The sequence below is a fragment of the Notothenia rossii genome (genome assembly GCF_949606895.1).
Source record: "Notothenia rossii genome assembly, chromosome: 2".
Taxonomy (NCBI): domain Eukaryota; kingdom Metazoa; phylum Chordata; class Actinopteri; order Perciformes; family Nototheniidae; genus Notothenia; species Notothenia rossii.
Window position 1 is genome coordinate 72,481,712 of NC_136904.1, and position 18,774 is coordinate 72,500,485.

At 44.3% G+C, this 18,774-nt stretch overlaps 1 protein-coding gene across 7 annotated transcripts in view; it reads right to left on the bottom strand.

Moving 5' to 3' along the window:
* Positions 1–327: 327 nt before the first annotated feature.
* The window catches only part of LOC307030125 (uncharacterized protein), a 28,030-nt gene continuing 9,583 nt past the window's right edge, over positions 328–18,774 (bottom strand). For 2 of the 7 annotated variants that reach the window (XR_013805552.1, XR_013805553.1), the window contains 2 exons: positions 14,458–14,588; positions 14,190–14,337 (listed from right to left, as the gene is read on the bottom strand). Coding sequence is in view for 2 of the 7 variants with exons in the window: in XM_079666363.1 (XP_079522489.1) it covers positions 2,852–3,109; positions 3,186–3,286; positions 4,151–4,157 (366 nt within the window). In the remaining 5 variants the exon portion in view is untranslated. Of the gene's footprint in view, positions 3,110–3,185; positions 3,287–4,150; positions 4,244–14,189; positions 14,362–14,457; positions 14,589–18,774 lie in introns of those variants that run through there. The other 5 variants (XM_079666363.1, XR_013805550.1, XM_079666364.1 and 2 more) reach the window with 5 other exon arrangements.

Below are 18,774 nucleotides of genomic sequence, written 5' to 3' on the forward strand. Positions count from 1 at the left end.
GACAAATAGTACTTCGACTTAGCACTTTTGACATGTGAAGTGAAGCTAATCCTTAGCTGCCTAAAATGCAGCCATTCTACCTCTGAGCCTGATTTCCTAGCCTTTGCCAGGCCTTGTTTCTCTCATGAAGGAGACTGGACAGCTCAGCAGAAAACCAAGGATTGTCTCGTACCTTTACTCTAAATATACGCAGGGGTGCATGTCTATCAATGATCTCCATAAAACCAAGATAAAAATAAGACCATGCAGTTTCTACATCACTTTTTATACATCGATTTTTCCCCAATCACAGCCAAACAGATCATGTACAAAACCCTGCTCCACAAAATGTTTTATGTCTCTCTTAATAATAATACGAGGTTTAACCTTTTGAACCTTAGTGTCCCTAATTGTGGCTACAGCACAGTGGTCACTCACATCATTTGCAAATACTCCCACAGATGAGTATTTGTTGGGAACATTAGTTAGAATGAGATCAATTAGGGAGGATTTATTTGGGGACTTAATGTTAGGGCGAGTAGGACTGTCAACAATCTGAGTAACATTCAAAGAGATACAAAGGTTTTTAAAATCCTCTGACACTGCAGTTAACCAGTCCCAGTTAAAATCTCCAAGTAGCACTATCTCCTTGTAGTCTAGCTGCGATAAAAGATTTGCTAGCGAAGACAAGGAGTCCTTGACAGCTGAGGGGGGTCTGTAACAGCCCACCACCATGAACTGTTGCCCCTTTGCCACTTCTATATTTAAGGCTAAACATTTGAATTGCTTACTGATAGATTTTGAAAGTAATGTGGTTACACTGAACTCATTCTTAACATAAATGGCAACGTCACCACCTTTATTAGGCCGGTCGGTACAATACACATTATATCCATTTAAGGCAATGTCCGAGGCCAAAATAGGTTTAGTTAGCCATGTTTCTGATAAAACAATGACGTCAGCGTCAGTCGAGCTCGCCCGAATACGGACAAAATCTAGTTTACCTAGCAGACTGCGCACATTCAAGTGGATGAAACCCAACCCAGACCTAGCTTTAAAATCAGCAGGAGTAGCGATCTGACTACTACTACTGGGCGGACCAGGGTTAGGTTGTACATTTCCTGATAGCAATAACAACAACAAAAACAGGCATCTTTTCCTCTTAGACGACACACATACATTGTCATCTACTTTAGAATCACCGGAAAAGTCTGTGAGAGTGTGATTAGAGCTTAAGAAGCAGTCCTGAAAAACCATCATCGCAGGCAAACAGAAAAGACAAACATATTTTGTCGAACTGATTGCCTGTGACAAGGTAACCGGTAATTGTTTGTGTAGCACTCCCGATCCTTTGCAGGGGATGCTCACCGCGGACGGCAGAACAGACATGAATCCAGTAGACTTCTCAGGATGACTAGAAATCTTCTCACCGTCCAAGACAGCCAAAAGGCACAGCAGAGCCACGATAGTGGCCATTTCCTCAGGCCAGCACAGCATCCACGATATTCCCTTCCCGTTATGAAGTGAAGTGGCGTCACTCACCGAGACCGGGGCACTGGAGGTGGGAGGCCCGGAGATGCAGGGCTGAAGAAAGACAGCAGGTCTCTCCGGTGAATCCTTCAGATCCCAAAGCCAGATATATCCGGCGTGGAGGTGCTCCAGGTCTCACCGCGATATCTCCACAGCAGCCCGGCGTGGCTGCGCACCGGTCTCTCCGCGATGTCTCAGGGGTAGAAAACTCCACTGCACAGCAGCCCGGCGCTCCTTTCCCACCGCGATGTCTCCAAGGTGGATAAACTCCTCTGCACAGCAGCTCAGCGTGGCGGCTCTGTAACCCTCTAAATGCTTTGACCATTTAGGGCATAAGCAGTCATAGGTTCCTGTAATGTTTCCAAGTTGAGACCCAGCTGCTTGGCAAGTTCAAGGTCCACAAAAATGTCCTCTGCTCCAGAGTCTATGAGGGCAGAGAGGGACAGGGTCTGAGTGTTAGCACAAAGTCTGGCAGGAATGAGAAAACGGCGCAAGGTTGGGGCTAAAATTGGGGTAGGTTGTGGACATTCAGGACCCCAAAATTCACTGACGAGACCCTGCGTTTGTGCGGACAGGACAGCCAGCAAGGATATGCCCCAATTTGCCACAATACAGGCACTCTCCAGACCTCAAACGTCGAAGGCGTTCCTCAGGGGATAGTCCAGCTCATCCCAACTGCATTGCTTATCCTTAGCAAAAGTGGGCACGCGAGGTTGCGAGGTGAAGCCAGACTGTCTGGAAACAGAGGGAGCATACAGGGATAAGAAGTTTGGTTTACTTGGCAAAGCAAAAGGTGAACGCTGCGTTCGCTTCGCACGACGCTCCCACAAACTCAACACATAGTTAATTTTAGTCACATATGAAGAAAAGGACAAGGGGCGCTGGCGAAATACCTTGTTGCATTGAAAAATAAATCCTCTGCATTTCTCCACCTCTCCGTGGAAAGGCTCTGGGTCGGAGATGGGGAAATGCCGACATGGAGTGGATTCCTGAAGGAGATTGGAGGGTGCAGGAATTGCAGCAGAAGACGTCAGGGTTGAAATCTGGACTGCAAGATTTGTGATGTGATGTGCCATGCACTGATTGCTGTCAACTAAAGCTCGGATTAGCTGCTCATATTGACCCAGAAGGTTTCCCTGATGAGACAGGGCATGCTGAACAGCGGAGGGATCCGATCCAGTGTCAGAGGGGTTCATATTGACCAGTTCGTACTGTTACGCTCTCCGAGCGCTTTACAGGAGTGAACCCACAATACTGAATACTTACGAGAGGAGACAGAAGTTATGAAGCCAAAAGGGTTTAATATCCAAAAACAAGCTTGAGACCGAACTGAAGAGGGGATTTATAATCCAACAAGTCCAGGACCAGGGAGTGTCTCAGAGGAGGAGCGGAGGTCCGAAGCCGGGAATCCAGAGTTGGCGAGAGCGAGCAGGCTGGAGCAGGTGTGCGGAGAAGCACGGCGGAACACAGGCGAGGTGAGCCGGGGATCCAGAGCTGACGAGGGCAAGCAGGATGGGGCAGGTTTGTGTGGAAACATGGAGGAACACAGCTGGGGGGATGGTGTCTGGACGCGGCAGGCAGAGGAGCAGGTATATGGATACTGGACAGAGAGAGCACAAGGTCAGAAAAACAGGAACACTGGATATTAAAGGTCTTGCTAAGCGACCAAGTTTTACCAATGTGATTAGACGACAAACTGGTGAATACTGGATGAAGAAACCGAGTATATATGCAGGTGTAGGCAGTGGCGACTCGTCATTAGCGGGCACAGCCCCACCTAGTGTCAGCAGAAAGTATTAAAAATAATGATTACAACAAAATACAAAAAATAAATACAAATATATATAAAATATATTTTAAGATCATGTTTAATCATCTGATTCGTCTGTACATTGCTGTTTTAGTCTGTGTTCTTCTAATTAGTGTGTGCCTATTGAGCTTTTTAGAGCCATTTGGGACAAAACTCGATCATGCCCCTCCCTCTCTAAGTGAACGGTGACTGTAAAAACTACACTGCGCATGCTCAGAGTATTTTCCTATTTAATGTGTGTAGCAAACAAATAATGACCATAGGGGCACTGAGCTGCCATCCCCACCATACGTCATCTCACATAATTCAGAGCTGATTGGCTGTAAGTACGTGTGCCGCGAAAAGTGTATGGTGTGTGAAGAGGAGACGAGAGAGGCGTCCTAAAACCCGGAAGTGATCTGTGGGAAACGTACCTGTTAGATAAATGCATGTTTTGTTCAGCCGGATAATATCCACATGCCTACCCTACTTTTATAATTTTTGAATCATAAATCTATCGATTAGATTTATGATAGACTTTTGAAACTACAAGAAGATAAGGAGGACTTTACAAAAAAGTAATAGAGACTTTTCTCCAGAAGGATAGGCAAATGGACTTCATCTTCAAGTCAAGGTAAGACCGTCATTTTATTGAAAATGGGATCTTACTAAGAGAGAACAATTCAATATTTAAATGAGAAAATTACATTTTTTGGGTATCCTTTTGTTGAACTGTCTGTTTAAAATTAATCGAAGCATCAGACAAAAAAAGCTTTTGAAAATAATATTATATTTTGATTTAGGTTAAAATATAATATTTGTAAGCCTGAAGAGTCAGTGCCAGTGCCTCACCAGCCATGGACCACACTGCTTGTATATAGACATCTAAGTTTTTTGTGCCCCACCACTTTTGTACATTTAAAAAATCCACTGGGTGTAGGTGAGTAGTTGTAATCAGAGAGATGAGCAGCAGCTGAGGCAACTCCACCACGCAATGCGGTGTTAAGGAGTCGTGGAGGAGTCACGCATTCTGGTGAGATCAGGTTGGCTGAGGAGGTGAGTTGGCGGGAATCGGAATTAGGTCAGCCACGCCCAGCCAGGAAGACAGACAGATGAAAACAAACACAGAAGGGGAAAAGAAGGAGGCAGACTGTAGATCCTTACAGCTGTCTGTGTTTTAAACGTATTCTCCATCAACTGAATCCATAACAGGCAACGGTGGCGCCAAGCGATGGAAAATGAATCCACAAAAGTAATACTTACATCATCGCATGTTTTAAACACACGTAATGTAAATCAACATCCCGTATTGTTTTATCAGGGATATTCATGTGTATAAGAGCAGAGAGAGCTAAAAAAAACATGCAGGTAGGGGTGCCTGAAGGTATAGTGTTGGGAACCCAGTATTAGGCTATTTTTTATTAACTTTAGGTACAGAAACATTTAGACAAAAGGAAATTTAAAGTGCAAGCATTACACACAAAACAAGTGTAACGGAGAACAAGAAATAAACATTGCAGATACAGTAGATTTAAAAGATTTAAGACATGCAGAAGTATAATAATAAAACAACTTTAAATGACCTCGGGAAAAGCAGTGGTAAAGAAAACGTTTTAAGCCTCGGTTTATATGAACTCATGTTATATGGTTGGGGCAGACCTCAGGTGTTTTTGAAAATATTCCAGATCTTTGGAGCATAAAAACTGAAAGCAACTTCCACATGTGTTGTTCGGACCCTGGGGACAATGAGTGAGCCGGTCACAGAAGACCTATGACTCGTACCAGAGGGGCATATCGGACATGTATTTTGGCCCCAAACCATTCAGAATTCTTTTGTAAAAAACTTATATTTTATTTAATTGTTTGGAAGCCGTTGCAAATCTCTGAGAACTGGAGTCATGTATTGTACTATTGTTACTAGTACAATTTAGCAGCAGCTTTCTAAAGAACTTGCAGTTTTTTTCCATAGACCTGCTAAAGACAAAGGTATGACTAACTTTATGTAAGTATTGTAGAGACATACTGTAAGCCCTTAGACACAAAACTGACTAACTGTAACCGTCTCTAGAACAAAGGCACGTATACGTTTCCGACATGCTATACTAAAGCTTTCGTTTTTATTATTTTTTCTCCAATATTTATGTAAATGAGTGATCAGGTGATCAGGATCCGGACAAGAGGCAGCATCTGTCTAATAACCTCTTGCAACATTTTATTTTCTTTACTGTTGCCAGTTTAATCATGGATCCAACATTTTTATACTCCCAAATATAAAGATGATTATTGTAAAAGTATTTCATTGTGTTTTCTGAGGGAAGAACACTAATGTTTGTTGTCCACAGCTCACGTTAAAATGACATTCAACTGCCATTAAAATGTTGCTTAATAGGGTTTCCTGACAGTTCCAACAGGAAAACGTATTTTTGTGTGACAGTATCAAACTCAAATAAGGAACATGTATTTAAACCAGAGAAAAAGGGGCTTATTCGCTAATAAGTAAAGCTGGGACCAGAGAATATTTGTAATTTCTGCTTGCTTAGCTACCTAAACGGTTCAACAAAAAGTCAGTATTCACTATGGGGAGTGGATGATCCCTTAACCTTCTCTTTCACGAAGGTCTGATGAACCCACTTTGTTTCTGTTTATCAGCCGGGTTTCAGACGCTGCTGCCAAGAAGTTAGCAGACCTTTTTGAGGACACCATGGCAGACAGAGCGTTTGGTTGACTTCAGTTACCTGTCACAGGAAGTCCCAAGGCCTCCTGTTGACCTATGTTTTGTTTATTTGGATATTTGAATTAAGACCTTGAAAGCTAAATGTATTTCACAGGGTTCCTTCTCAATGAAAATATGTAATTGCACAAAAAACCTATGTGAAATGAAGGGGGACTGCAGGCCTAGAGCAGAGGTTATATTATTGGTAGTGTTAGTACAACTCTGTACTTCACAGCAGAATACAGATGGTTTGAAACTCTATAGCAATCCCTTGAGGGGATTTATCCACAGACAAAACTAAGTTTATAGTAGAATTTGAGGCAGTGTTTGTCCGCAGCATCGCCTCCTCAGAAGCTCCAGCCTCCACAACAACAGCTGGAGACGGACAACAACAGAAGACTTGCTGCAGGTTCTTTGACTGCTGTGGAGTATGTTTTAGAAAAAAAAGAAAAAAGAGTGTGGCTGTATTATTGGACCTAGACAGTTCTTGTTTTCTCCAGCAGAGATTACGCAGAGTTTCTCCGGCTGCTAACGATGAGGGAGAGCAGAGAACCCCTCAGAAACCTTGCAGGAGGTAACAAGACTCATTTCACGCTGACAGTGTTTATCGGCACAAAATACACTGAACTAAAGAATTACAGCCTGTTTCTTCCTCTGTGGTGCGAGCCCCGTCAGGGCTCCAGATGGGACTGCAGAGGAGGTTGATGAGTTCCGACCGAAGAAGAGGAGGAAGAAGCATAGAAGAAGAACAGGGTGCACATCAATGCCTTGCTGTTGCCGGCAGTGAAGATCAACCAGGACCCGTCGTCCGATCAGGTCACCCCATACTGTTTTTCAAGTGATTTTTCAAAAATCACCAAGATACCAGGGGCCTCATTTATAAAGGGTGCGTACGCACAAGAGATGACGTACGCCAGTTTCTACGCACTGTTTGCAATTTATAAAATACTAACTTGACGGGAAAACGTGCGGTCCTCCACGCAAACTCTGACCCATGGTACGCACTAAGCACAAAAACGGTAGAGATGAGAAACTGCAACACTGTTGGCAGAAGCAAGAATGGAGAGAAATATATGAAAATAATACCATAAATAGAATGTTACCTCTCATTTATCATATATGAAGAATTCATTTTCACAAATTGATTAAAGCCAAAATGATTTAACAAACGCCTGTTTGCGACTCCTCAGTGCACACAAAAACATAACTTGGAGAAATAAATAAATACGGAAATGTTATTGATCACCCCTCGATTATGTTCTCTTGTTAAGAAATGTACTCTCACAAATGATGCGGTAAACAGAAGGACAGAATTACTTTAAACTGACGCCGTTTTTCATTTCCATAGATTGTAGGTACAAGCATGGTTTTATATACTATCATGTTTAATCATGTTTTATGCCGTTCGCCAAGACTTGATAAGTCGCTCGTAAAACACAGGAGGTATGGAATCTAAGAACACCATATGTGGTAAATTGTACAGCTAATATAACACAACACATCAGTTGTATTTCCTTTAACTGGTGGATTATGGATATATAGTTGCTGATCGAAAGCTGGAACACAAACCACCATACACAAAAACATAATTCAGATCCAGTCGTCATGACTCCACTCCGGAGGGATTCCCCGATCATTTCTTACAGTTTCTCATCAAGGGGGGTGGGGGGGGTCTCCTGTCCCCGGTACAAACTCACTGTCTGAGGAAGGCTATGTGTACCTTTTTTGTCATTAACCTTTTTCGGACCACTTATTTATTTATTTTGGTGACGATCCGACCTCCATGCTGCTACTCTGGTTCAAACTGCATCCACCAAACAATATGATTTATCTCCACCTTCCCAAAATAACCAAAATCTGACATGGTGTGAGATATCTTTTTTAGTTCTGTTCTGTCGTCATTTCCTGCGATCTTCTTCATGCAGTCAGTAAAAATTAATATTAATACAGGGCGTTTCTTTTGACTATTTATAGGCAAATATGGGCGTTACGTGAAGCCCGCAAAAGCTGCGCCGCATTTCGAGTTGATTGTGATTTATAAAGGGAAACCGGCGTAGGATGTGCCGTACGCAAGTCCTGTGCCGGTACGCAGTCTTTTATGAATCGGAAAGTGTCGGTGCGTATTTATTTGCTTTGTCCTAATTAAGCAACCTTACGTCAATCCTACGCAAGGCTTTATAAATGAGGCCCCAGGGCTGGTCTACAAAGTAAAGAAAAAGTGGTTCTGAAATAGGCCTTTTGTAGTATCCAACACAAGACTTAATGTCTGATCAGATACTTATGGACATATTCTGATTTTAATCATAACTTTGGGTACCACATAGTCAATTAATCATATTTTAATCGCAATTACGATTACGGCTTGCAACGATTACGAAAACAACGTAATCTAAATAAAACGATTATCTTTTTTTTGGGGGGTTTTCAGTTGAATTATACTTAAAGTTCAGGGATTTTGAATATAGACAAAATCAAGTAGAGAAACTGCAGTTATTTTGATACATATTTACCGAATATCAATAAATAAGCTATGTTCCTCTGTGTGCTTGAGTGTCCTGCAATTACATAACTCCTGGCGAAGGTGTGATGGACATGACATGAGTGATTGAAGTCAAATCATGAAGGTTAAACAGCGGAAGCAAGCGAGAAAGCAAGTGCTGTGTGAAACCTCAGCTATGCCTGTAAAATGCCAATTCGGAGAATTTTGGCTTGCTGAAGACATTTACAAAGACAAGTTTGTTAAAGATCCGCGGGTCATCCATATGGCCCGATGCAGAGCCTCGGGCAAATCAATAAAAATGTCATTACCTTGATATGTGTCCCATCCCCTGCTGTGTTGGTTCATACATTTGAGGGAATTGAGGCCTGAAAAGTCCTTGACTTCATTGCCTAAGACGGTGTGGAAACTATAGGTTACTTACGTAACCCCAGTTCTCAGAGTAACATGAAGTGAGATGTCTCACTATGGGATGCGCCTCATCGAGGAGCAAACAGAAGCATCAATCTCATTAAGCCAATCCTGATTGGCTGGTGATCTTGACGTCAGCGTCAGGGAATCTACCCCCTATAAGTAGCTTGCGCTACGCCGCATGCATCATTCAAAAATAAGCACCTCTTCTCGCTTCACCATAGCAAGGAGGGCCGTCTGGTGAGACATCTCACTTCATGTTACTCTGAGAACTGGGGTTACGTAAGTAACCTATAGTTCTCATTCGTAACACTCCGTTCAATGTCTCACTATGGGATATTGTAGCTCCCGTATTGCCAGACGAGCTTATCTCGAAAATCACCAAACCCAACCAGAATTTAACAGTTAGAGTTCTAACTCAGCAGGGGGCCCAGCACTGCATGGGCCAAACTGGGAGCAGAGACGTCTAATCAGTAAAAGCGGACAAAAGTGAGCGGCGAGGACCAGCTCGCCGCTGCACAAATGTCTTGGATGGAAACACCCCTGAACAAAGCCCAGGATGTAGCCAGACCACGAGTCGAATGAGCACGCAAACCCGAAGGTGCCTGCAGACCCTGACTCGTGTAAGCCAAAGCAATTGCCTCCACAATCCAGTGAGAGAGCCGTTGCTTAGTAACAGGCTTGCCCTTCTGAGGGTTAGCCCAGGACACAAAGAGTTGGTCATTATGACGAAACTCTTTTGATCTGTCCATATAAGTGCGTAAAGCACGGACTGGACATAGCAAATTTGGCTGCTGTTCCCCAGAGGGACACAGCGGCGGAGGAAATGCCTCAATGTCAATGGGGGTACATGAACCAACCACCTTAGGTATAAAGGCAGGGTTGGGCTTCAGCAACACTCTCGTTAAGCCTCGGGCGAACTGAGTGCATGAAGGATGTACAGATAGCGCATGAATGTCACTGACTCGCTTGGCGGATGCCAGGGCCAGTAACAGCACTGTCTTGAGTGACAGGTGCTTCATGTCAGCTTCTTCCAGGGGTTCAAATGGGGCTCGAGTGAGCCCATCTAAAACCACTGTCAAGTCCCATAAGGGCACCAGTGACCTGGAAACAGGAAGAGCCTGCGAGCTCCCTTCATAAAACGGCAGACCAGAGGATGTTGGCCGGCCGTCTTACCCTCAAAACCCACATGGCATGCAGCAATAGCAGCCAGGTAGACGTTGATCGTGGAGAAAGCTCTGTGTTTATCAATTAGGTCCTGTAGAAATGATGAAATCACTCCCACAGGGCATTGAAAAGAGGTGTGCCCTTTTCGAAGGCACCAGTCCTCAAACACCCTCCACTTACAGTCGCAAAGAGACCTAGTGGAGGAAGCTCTCGCACTCTGAATAGTGTTTATCACCTTCTGCGGGAGACCCACTGCATTCAGATTATACCGCCCATAGGGCCATGCGCTCCGGGTGTGGGTGAAAGATCGTCCCCCCCCGCCTGAGACAGTATGTCTCTGCATAGGGGGAGCTGCCACGGCTGACCGTACAGCAGCTGATATATCTCCGCCAGCCAGTACATTGCAGGCCAGTGCCGAGCTATCAGGATCATTGTGTGTCGCCGTTCCCTCACTCTGGCCAGAGTTGGGGGTATCAGCGCCAGGGGTGGAAACGCGTACAGGAGGACCGGAGGCCAAATGTGCGCGAGCGCGTCCACGCCTAATGGTGCGTTTTGATCACGCATTGAAAAGAAAAGCTGACAGTGAGCATTTTCCCCGTTTGGGACCGAGGAAATACTTGGAATAAAAGCCGCTCTGACTCTGCTCGGCGGGTATTATAGATATAGCCTTCTTTTCTAGAAGTGAGAGAATCTCTCTCTCCAGAATATGGGCTGACTCTCCTCGGGCTTGTGAATACAGAACGCCAGAGAAGCTAGGGGGGGTGACAGCGAATTAGAGTCTGTAGCCCCGTTTTACTGTCTTTAAAACCCAAGCAGACGCTGTGAGCATCTCCCACTGTTTGCTCCTTAGAGCCAGCGGAGATGTCACGTCTCTTACCCTCCGAGTCTCTATTTGTTGTGTTATGGGGCCCTCTAGTGTCTGAACACGATGGTACCCCATTTCGACAATCCCCACAGAGACTGCACATGCGCGTGACGGTGGTGCCTTCACAAACCCAGCCGGCAGTGCGCATGCGCGTGACGGTAGCGGCTCTATAACCCCAGTCGTCACTGCGCATGCGCGTGACGGTAGCGGCTCTATAACCCCAGTCGTCACTGCGCATGCGCATGGCGGTGGTGCCTTCACAGACCTGTCTATTATCCGCCTTTTGAGAGAGGCCGTAGCTGCTCACAAAAGAGGGACAGGCGACAGACTGTTTATCGTTTTTATTGTCTTTCTTTTCATTTTTTTGGACTGCGCCCTCGGCTTGAAGCCTGGATGCGACAGTGAAAAATGGTTTATTTGAAAACAACAACAATTGTGACATGTGTTTTTGTGACTTAGGCAGATGGCAGAACTAGCTGTCTCTGGTATTAAGTCTGTTTCCCTTCTGGGGCGAACTTGAGGATGGCGTTGCGGCATCACTCGAGGCGGCGGGAAGATGGAGGCCTGGTGGCACCCCGAAAACACATCTGGAGCTGGGGAACAGGGAACTTCCAGCTCTGTCACCGAGGAGAGGAGAGGAGGCTGTCAGACCTCCCGCTTCTTTTTCTTCGACTGGTGACCGAAAATCTGAGTCGGCTGTGCCTGAACAGCAGCTGCCGAAACCGGAGATTTCCTCGGCCAGCTCGTCCTCGTCTCCTGCCTGGGCTGGGGACTCGGGGTGGGCTGTGGCCTCTGCTTCCTCTGTACCTTGAACCGGGCAGAACGTGAGGCAACTTGGGCGAAGGACTGACGCGAGACCGTCGCAGGTAGCGGCTGGACCCTTCGGGGGAGACAGAGGTGGAGGGCCTCGTCTTCCTTCTATTTCGACTCACATCTCCGCTGCATCGAGACTAAAGCGGAGCCGAAAATACCCTCGAGAACGATAGGCATGTCAAGAACATCCTCCTTTTCCCGGTCTGGGAGGTTGGTCAGGTTGAGCCACCTGGCTCTCTCCTGTACCACCATTATGCCCATGACCTTGCCCGTGGCCTGGACTGCACAGCGCTGCACACGGAGGCAAATGTCCGTGATCGCTGCGATCTCGTCCCATACGGCCGGCACAGGTTTGCTCGATAGGTCCTCGCAGAGCTCCGCCTGGTAGGGGGTCAGCAGTGAGGAGACATTGAGTGCCCTGGCGGACAACGCTGCGGCTTTATAGGCCCGTTCCGTCATCGCTGATTGGAACCGGTCTGCCTTCACCAGTAGCGTGGGGTTCCTGCTTGGTGTCAGAGCCAGCCTCGGTTGGAGGTGGGCTGCCACCAGCGGTTCCATGGGCGGCATGCGGAGCAGGCCGAGCCTCTCCATACCGTCACAGTCCAGGGAGGAGGCACCCTGGATTGGGGCCTTATTACTGAAGGGGCGGTCTCTCCACGAGACCGACACCTCGTCCAGCATCTCCGGGAAGACTGGAAGGAGCTGCCTCTTTGTCCTCGCTGCGTGGGGCAAAGTCTTCCCCTCGTAGCGAGACCTGGAGTTCTCCTTGGCCATTTCAGGCCATGGGATGTCCAGCCTGGACGCGGCACGTTGACACACGGCCTGCAGGTCCATGCTCAGACAGGGCGAAGCTGGTGCGCTATCGCCCGGGAGAGCAGCCATCGCTCCCGGCTTTGCAGCCTGAGCTGATGACACGAAGACATCATCGTCTTGCTCATCCGAGTCGGACAGGAGGAACTCAGAGGTATCCTCTTCGTCCTCCATGTAGTCCAACTCCAGGACATCATCCGCGGGCGAGACCATGGTGAGGTCCAGTTGGGAGCCCCAGCTTGACACAGCACGGGGCTCCGCTCTCGCGGCTGTTGCCGCCACCGGGTCCCAGCCTGACACGGCGCGGGGCTCCGGTTCAGCAGCTGCCGCTGTTATTGAGCCCCAGCCTGATACAGCGCGGGGCTCAATCACCGCGGCGGACGCCCCCATGTCTTGATTGCCGGCCGGCGAAACAGCGGACATGAGGGGGTCCTGTCCCGACAAGCTAGCTTGGCGTGCTAGCCGTCGGCGGAGGCTCTTGATGGTGAAGCGGGCACAATGCCCGCACGAGCCGGGGTTGTCGATAGCCTCCTGGGCGTATTCCAGCCCGAGGCAGGACGAGCAGACCTGGTGTGAGTCTGTGCCTGATATCTTCAACCCGCAGCCGCAGAGCCGAGCCTCCGAGTCCCTGACTCCTCTGGTGTGAGGGAGAGAAGCGTCCATCTCGTTCGCCGTGGTGAAGGCGTGGAGAGGACCCGCTCGTAACAGGTACGTTGCTGAGAAAAAAATCCTTCCCCACCTGTCGTTAATCCGGAGAAAAAATCGACGGTGTAGAATTGTATTCTCAAAGAATATTAACTGGTGTGTTAATACCCTTTTTATCTTCCCCTCCTCTGGTGTGAGAGAGAAAAAGAAAAAACCGTCCCCGCTACCTTGGTGTCGGTAGTGAGGAAAGGCAAGCTAGTAACAGTTGTGTTACCAGCTTGAAAAATGAAAACCTTACCTTTAATTACGAAGAAATAAACGGCGAGGTAGATTGCAACACTAACTGGTGTGTTAGTATTAACAGTCTTCTTGCAGAAGTATATATAAAAGTAGCCGGCGAGCGCCCGTCGACCGAAGTTAGCTTGGATAGCTTGGTTCTGTCTGTGGATTGTGTGAGCTAGCCCGGCTACCAATAGAGATGTGCTCTGAAGCGAGAAGAGGTGTTTGAATGATGCATGCGGCATAGCGCAAGCTACTTATAGGGGATAGATTCCCTGACGCTGACGTCAAGATCACCAGCCAATCAGGATTGGCGTAATGAGATTGATGCTTCTGTTTGCTCCGCGATGAGGCGCATCCCATAGTGAGACATCGAACGGAGTGTTACGAATGAGAACCATACTATTTATTTTGCGTGTGCAGGCACTGGCATACCCGATCTGTTTTTGGTTATCTGTGTGTATTTCTCCCATTGCCAAAATACGTCATGTCCATCAGAACAATGTCTCGGTTGTTTGCAGCCTCCAGAGCCTCAAAATGTCAGCAGGTCGACTGGCATGGATGAGTTAACATCACTGCATAAAAATAAAACACACACAAACTAAGGTGTTGATTTTTCCTATGTTTATTCTATGTTACAGAAATCACTGTACATCCATCACATAAAAAAAACTACAAATAATGAGAGAAAATTTGCTCCAGTTATAGTATCAGATGGTGATGTGTTGTGTTTGTGAGTGATTCCCAAATCCAGCCCATATACTCTAATAACCGCTGCCTCTGGATCCTACACACACTGATGGACTTTAGAGATGTGAGTGCCTGAGGCTGAACTGATCCTGTGCAGCAACCAAAAACACACACTAACACACTTTAAAACACACACACACATTCTCCTGGACAACAAATTGAAACAAAAGTACATAGCAAGAACTCATCGGGAACTACTTTTTCCTCACCATCTGCAGAAGATTCCTAAAAATTGGAAGTTGTCACCTATCCGTCCTCATCCACAAATTCAGGATTCTTTATTTATGAGTGTCCTCTCTAGGTGCATCAGGTTCAAGATCAATGACAGGACATTAGGATACTGCAAGAGGTAGAAGCACACAGAGAAGAACTGATCACACACACAGGAGGAACATCTCTTTCTCTCCTCATATACAGTAATACCTATCATTAATTTGACACCTTACTGTAGAGACAGGCTAACAGGAAAATGCTTCCCCTGTTTTCCCCCTGGTTGCACTCATGAATACACAAGATTGAAAAAATATGAATTAATTCATTCTTTTAATAAAAAGACAAAAATAACAGCAATGACAAACACAAATAAATAAAACTTCAGACTCTTACACAAATGTTTTACTAAAATTGTCCCACTATTCAAACGTCAAACTAAGACTTCAACGTCTTAGATCATCATATTTATGTATACAAAACCTCCCTAGTAAATAAATGGCTTTGAATTATACGAACACAAACACTTCAGTCACACACACAGACTACCTGTGTTTGTATAATGTTGTTGCCATGTTACCCTGTATGTATGTATGTATGTATATATATATATATATAACTGAAAGCATGTTGTCTCTGTGGTGCTCTGCAGGAGTAAGACTTGGATTTCACATCAGGCTGGCAGTCCTCCTTTGTGACCCTGCCCATTTGAGCCACATTGCATCTAACATCACACCGTCCTCCACTGACCTTAAAAGGTCCATACAAGTATTTCACTCCTTAACTACACACCCTCATTGCCTTGCATGAAAAGTGTACAGTTTTAGATTTTATGATGAGTTCTGCCTGCCTACAGTGTTACGCGGCCATTGAATCAGGCCATAAGAATGTTAAACACCTGAACTTTTGAAAGAACATCCATTACATTCATCTGTTTGCAACTTATATATCAATATTCCAATTACTTGTATAGAGAACATTCTGCACTATTTCTATTCTATTTTATTTTATTTACTTGCACTATTTTATCTTTTTTATTGTGTTGCACTGTTGGAGGAGCCTATGACCTCTGATTGTCATTGACATAACTACACTGTAGCTATGTACAAATGACAATAAAAGCCTTGAATCTTGAAATTGAATCTTTTATTCATTTCCATGTGAAAATCTGTTCGGAGAATCATAAAACTTGATTATTTAATTGCTATAAATATATATATATATATATATATATATATATATATATGATTTGAATTTAATTTAATTGTTTTTTAGTTGATGCAATTCAAGCCAACACTTAAGTCCGCAATAGATTACAATTAAAAATACATTTTTATTCAGACAAAAATCTAAATCCACTGTTTAATTTCAGTTGATCCTGAAGTGTGTGGTTTATTACTTTAAACTCAAATAATTTAAATTATAAATGACCTCTAAATAAGGTAAAAGCAATAACACCAACACATTTCCAGATCCAGCTCTTTTCCTTTTTGGTGTTCATTTCCTGTCAACAGAGTGCTGATGTTGCTTGATGTCAATGTCATTTCAACTATAGAAGCTAAATGACCCTGCAAGTCTGTGCAGGGATTTACTGCTGACCTCCAGACATTTAAGAATTAGAAAATCCAAGTTAAACATTTGTATATTTGTGTACCCTGAAACAGAGTTGGATGACCCTGCCTCAAACAACTCAGAGATCTATAGAAAACCTTTTTTCTGTTTTTCATTGGAGCGTAAGGCGACAACGGTGTCACATCATGCTATAAAACTGATTTTGTCTCCATTCCCCTGGATATCCACAAAGTGTGCCCACAAATGTTGTGAAATCCACCAACTCAGAAGTGACTGTATATCTTGTGTGTCTGCTCTCAAACATGGAGCCACAGGGTTGTTTTCCTCTCCCCCTGTTTCAGGTAGAGAAAGGTTACCAAATGGAGATTCAATATGGACTTCCAGCTCCGACACACATCATTGTAATTTGGCCCTGGATTGGACTGCACGTCATTATTCTTATGTCATGACACTTAGATGAGTTGGCATGGCTTTTTTCTCTGGTAACATCTGCCAGTAATGAATGTTAAAAGTAAATAAATAACTTTATTTAAAACCAGTGTCAGCTCAGTTAACAATAAGGTCCATTATTCTCTTTAATGTCTCGACAGGAACATCAACTGACTGTTATGTTGATTTGAGGAAGAAGGGAAGAAAAACAAGAGAGAATGTTGGAACAAAAATGAAAGATGGAAACAGTAGCCAAATCTTCAACAAAATATGTGTATCTTCTATAAAAATAGCAAATATTTTTTTCCAATTGCACTTTGGAGGGAACTTTGTCCCTCGTAGTTGACTAAGTGATATGTATTGAATACAAACTTGTAGTGCGTCATTGGGTATATTATTTGTTGTAGCTACCACATACATTACATTGTCAACTTGAAACTATCAAAACCTAAAATAACTGAAATGAAGGCTGATCCACCATCAATGTTAACTAGAGCTTTAACACAAAAGACCCAAAATTATGATTTGAATTACAAACAATATCATAAAATTAACCACAAAATAAACCACAATTCTAAAAACCCAAGCTAGACCCCTCTGAACAAAGACATCTTTACGGTAAATGCCTTTCAATAAATGATACAACAATGAGCTAATAACAACTTTGCTTATAACACCGATTAATGGAATACTCAATGCTGATAGGTCAGTTTGGACATTCGAGAGGTTGCACATTTTTTAACAGGCCGCTACTAAGGAGAACATACCATTGCTAAGGAGGATCAAGGGACAAGTTGTCCAGTCAATTTAACGTCTGCTTCAGACAACAAGCATTATTTTTCTCCATCAGAAAACCATGGAGTAGTTTTGGACTATTCATTTTTATATTAGTGGAGAGAAGGAAAGGCTGGACTCATGATGGCTAAACGGTCTGTGGTAAAGAAAAACCACCAGGGTAAGACAAGAAAAGAGGTTAAAAGACAGAGCACTGGACAGAGAGGAAGTAATCACTGACGGGAACATGGCATGAGCTCTGGCATTGTTTAAAAACAGGTTAACGGAACATCTATTTTTAATCAATATGAGTTAATTTGTTGGTTTATTCAATATGTCACCATTTAATAATACGGAAAATATGCAGCAAGGCGGTGCTTAACGAAAAGAGAACGACAGGGTGTTCAAAATCCCTCACATTTAGGGCCACATCTGCCATCTTAACTATTTGCTTTTCTTATTTCCAATATACCTATAAATGTACAGACAGCTTTATTACTTCATTGCTGAAGGAAACTTCGCTATAAGTAGTGTCATTTAAAAAAAGACATCCATTGGAAGTTACATAGAATGACACAGAAGAAGCTTTAGTAGCTAAATTGCTTCCATGAGTGGTGTGTCACTGTTGTGTGTCACTGCTTCTGTTAACTGTGTCGGTTAACGTGCCAAGCGGGTGTCGTTCCTGCTTCTGCGTGATGGTTAATGAGTATAACATGTACTTGGATCATTAAAATGAAAAGAAAGGAGTCTCTTAAATTGTTTTCAGGGTTTCCTCATAAGGATATCGAAATAGCAAAGTGTAGTTTTTGCACCATTGAGCAAGGAATAATTGCGTCTGTAATTAGAAAAGTATTCAGCCACTCTGTGCAGATGAGACAATGTTATGACAAAAGGTACTTTGTGATCTCCAATCTACCTCTTTGTCATTCCCTTGTTGTCTTGTGTACATAGTTTCAAGGCATCACAGCAAGCATTTTGTCAAGAGTAGTTGTTGAAGTCCCAGCTGCACTTGTCAAGACAGATTTGTCTGACCTCAGTCTAAGAGGGAAATATAAAGAAGAAAAAAGCACATGTGAAGGGTGCTTGCTTTGGACTGGCAGCTATTCCTCGGGTCATATTTCCAAACAGCAAGTCCACACATTGTGAACTATGCTAAATGACAACCGCGCTCTAAAAAACTCCTGAAACATTAACTTGTGAAGAAAATTCTCTATATACAGTTTGTAAAAGAGAATCAAATATTCATCCAATACCGTTTTTGATCAATCAACCTTGTTCAGAGTTGAAGTAATGCTGCATTAAGGGTAAGCATGTTGAGAGAGAGATATGGTGTGGAGAGGAAACCCAAGAGATGGGCGCCTTTTCCCGCTAGCCTTCCATCAATCATACAGTAGTAGGCCATTAGGCGAGGCGGCAAACCACAACCAAAATCTGTCAGCTTCCATAAATGCTATCAACGCAACTCATGCAAGATATACAACAAAGAGAGCAGCATCCCCAAAGACAGATAGACAGGGTCTTGACGGCTTAGCTGGATATGA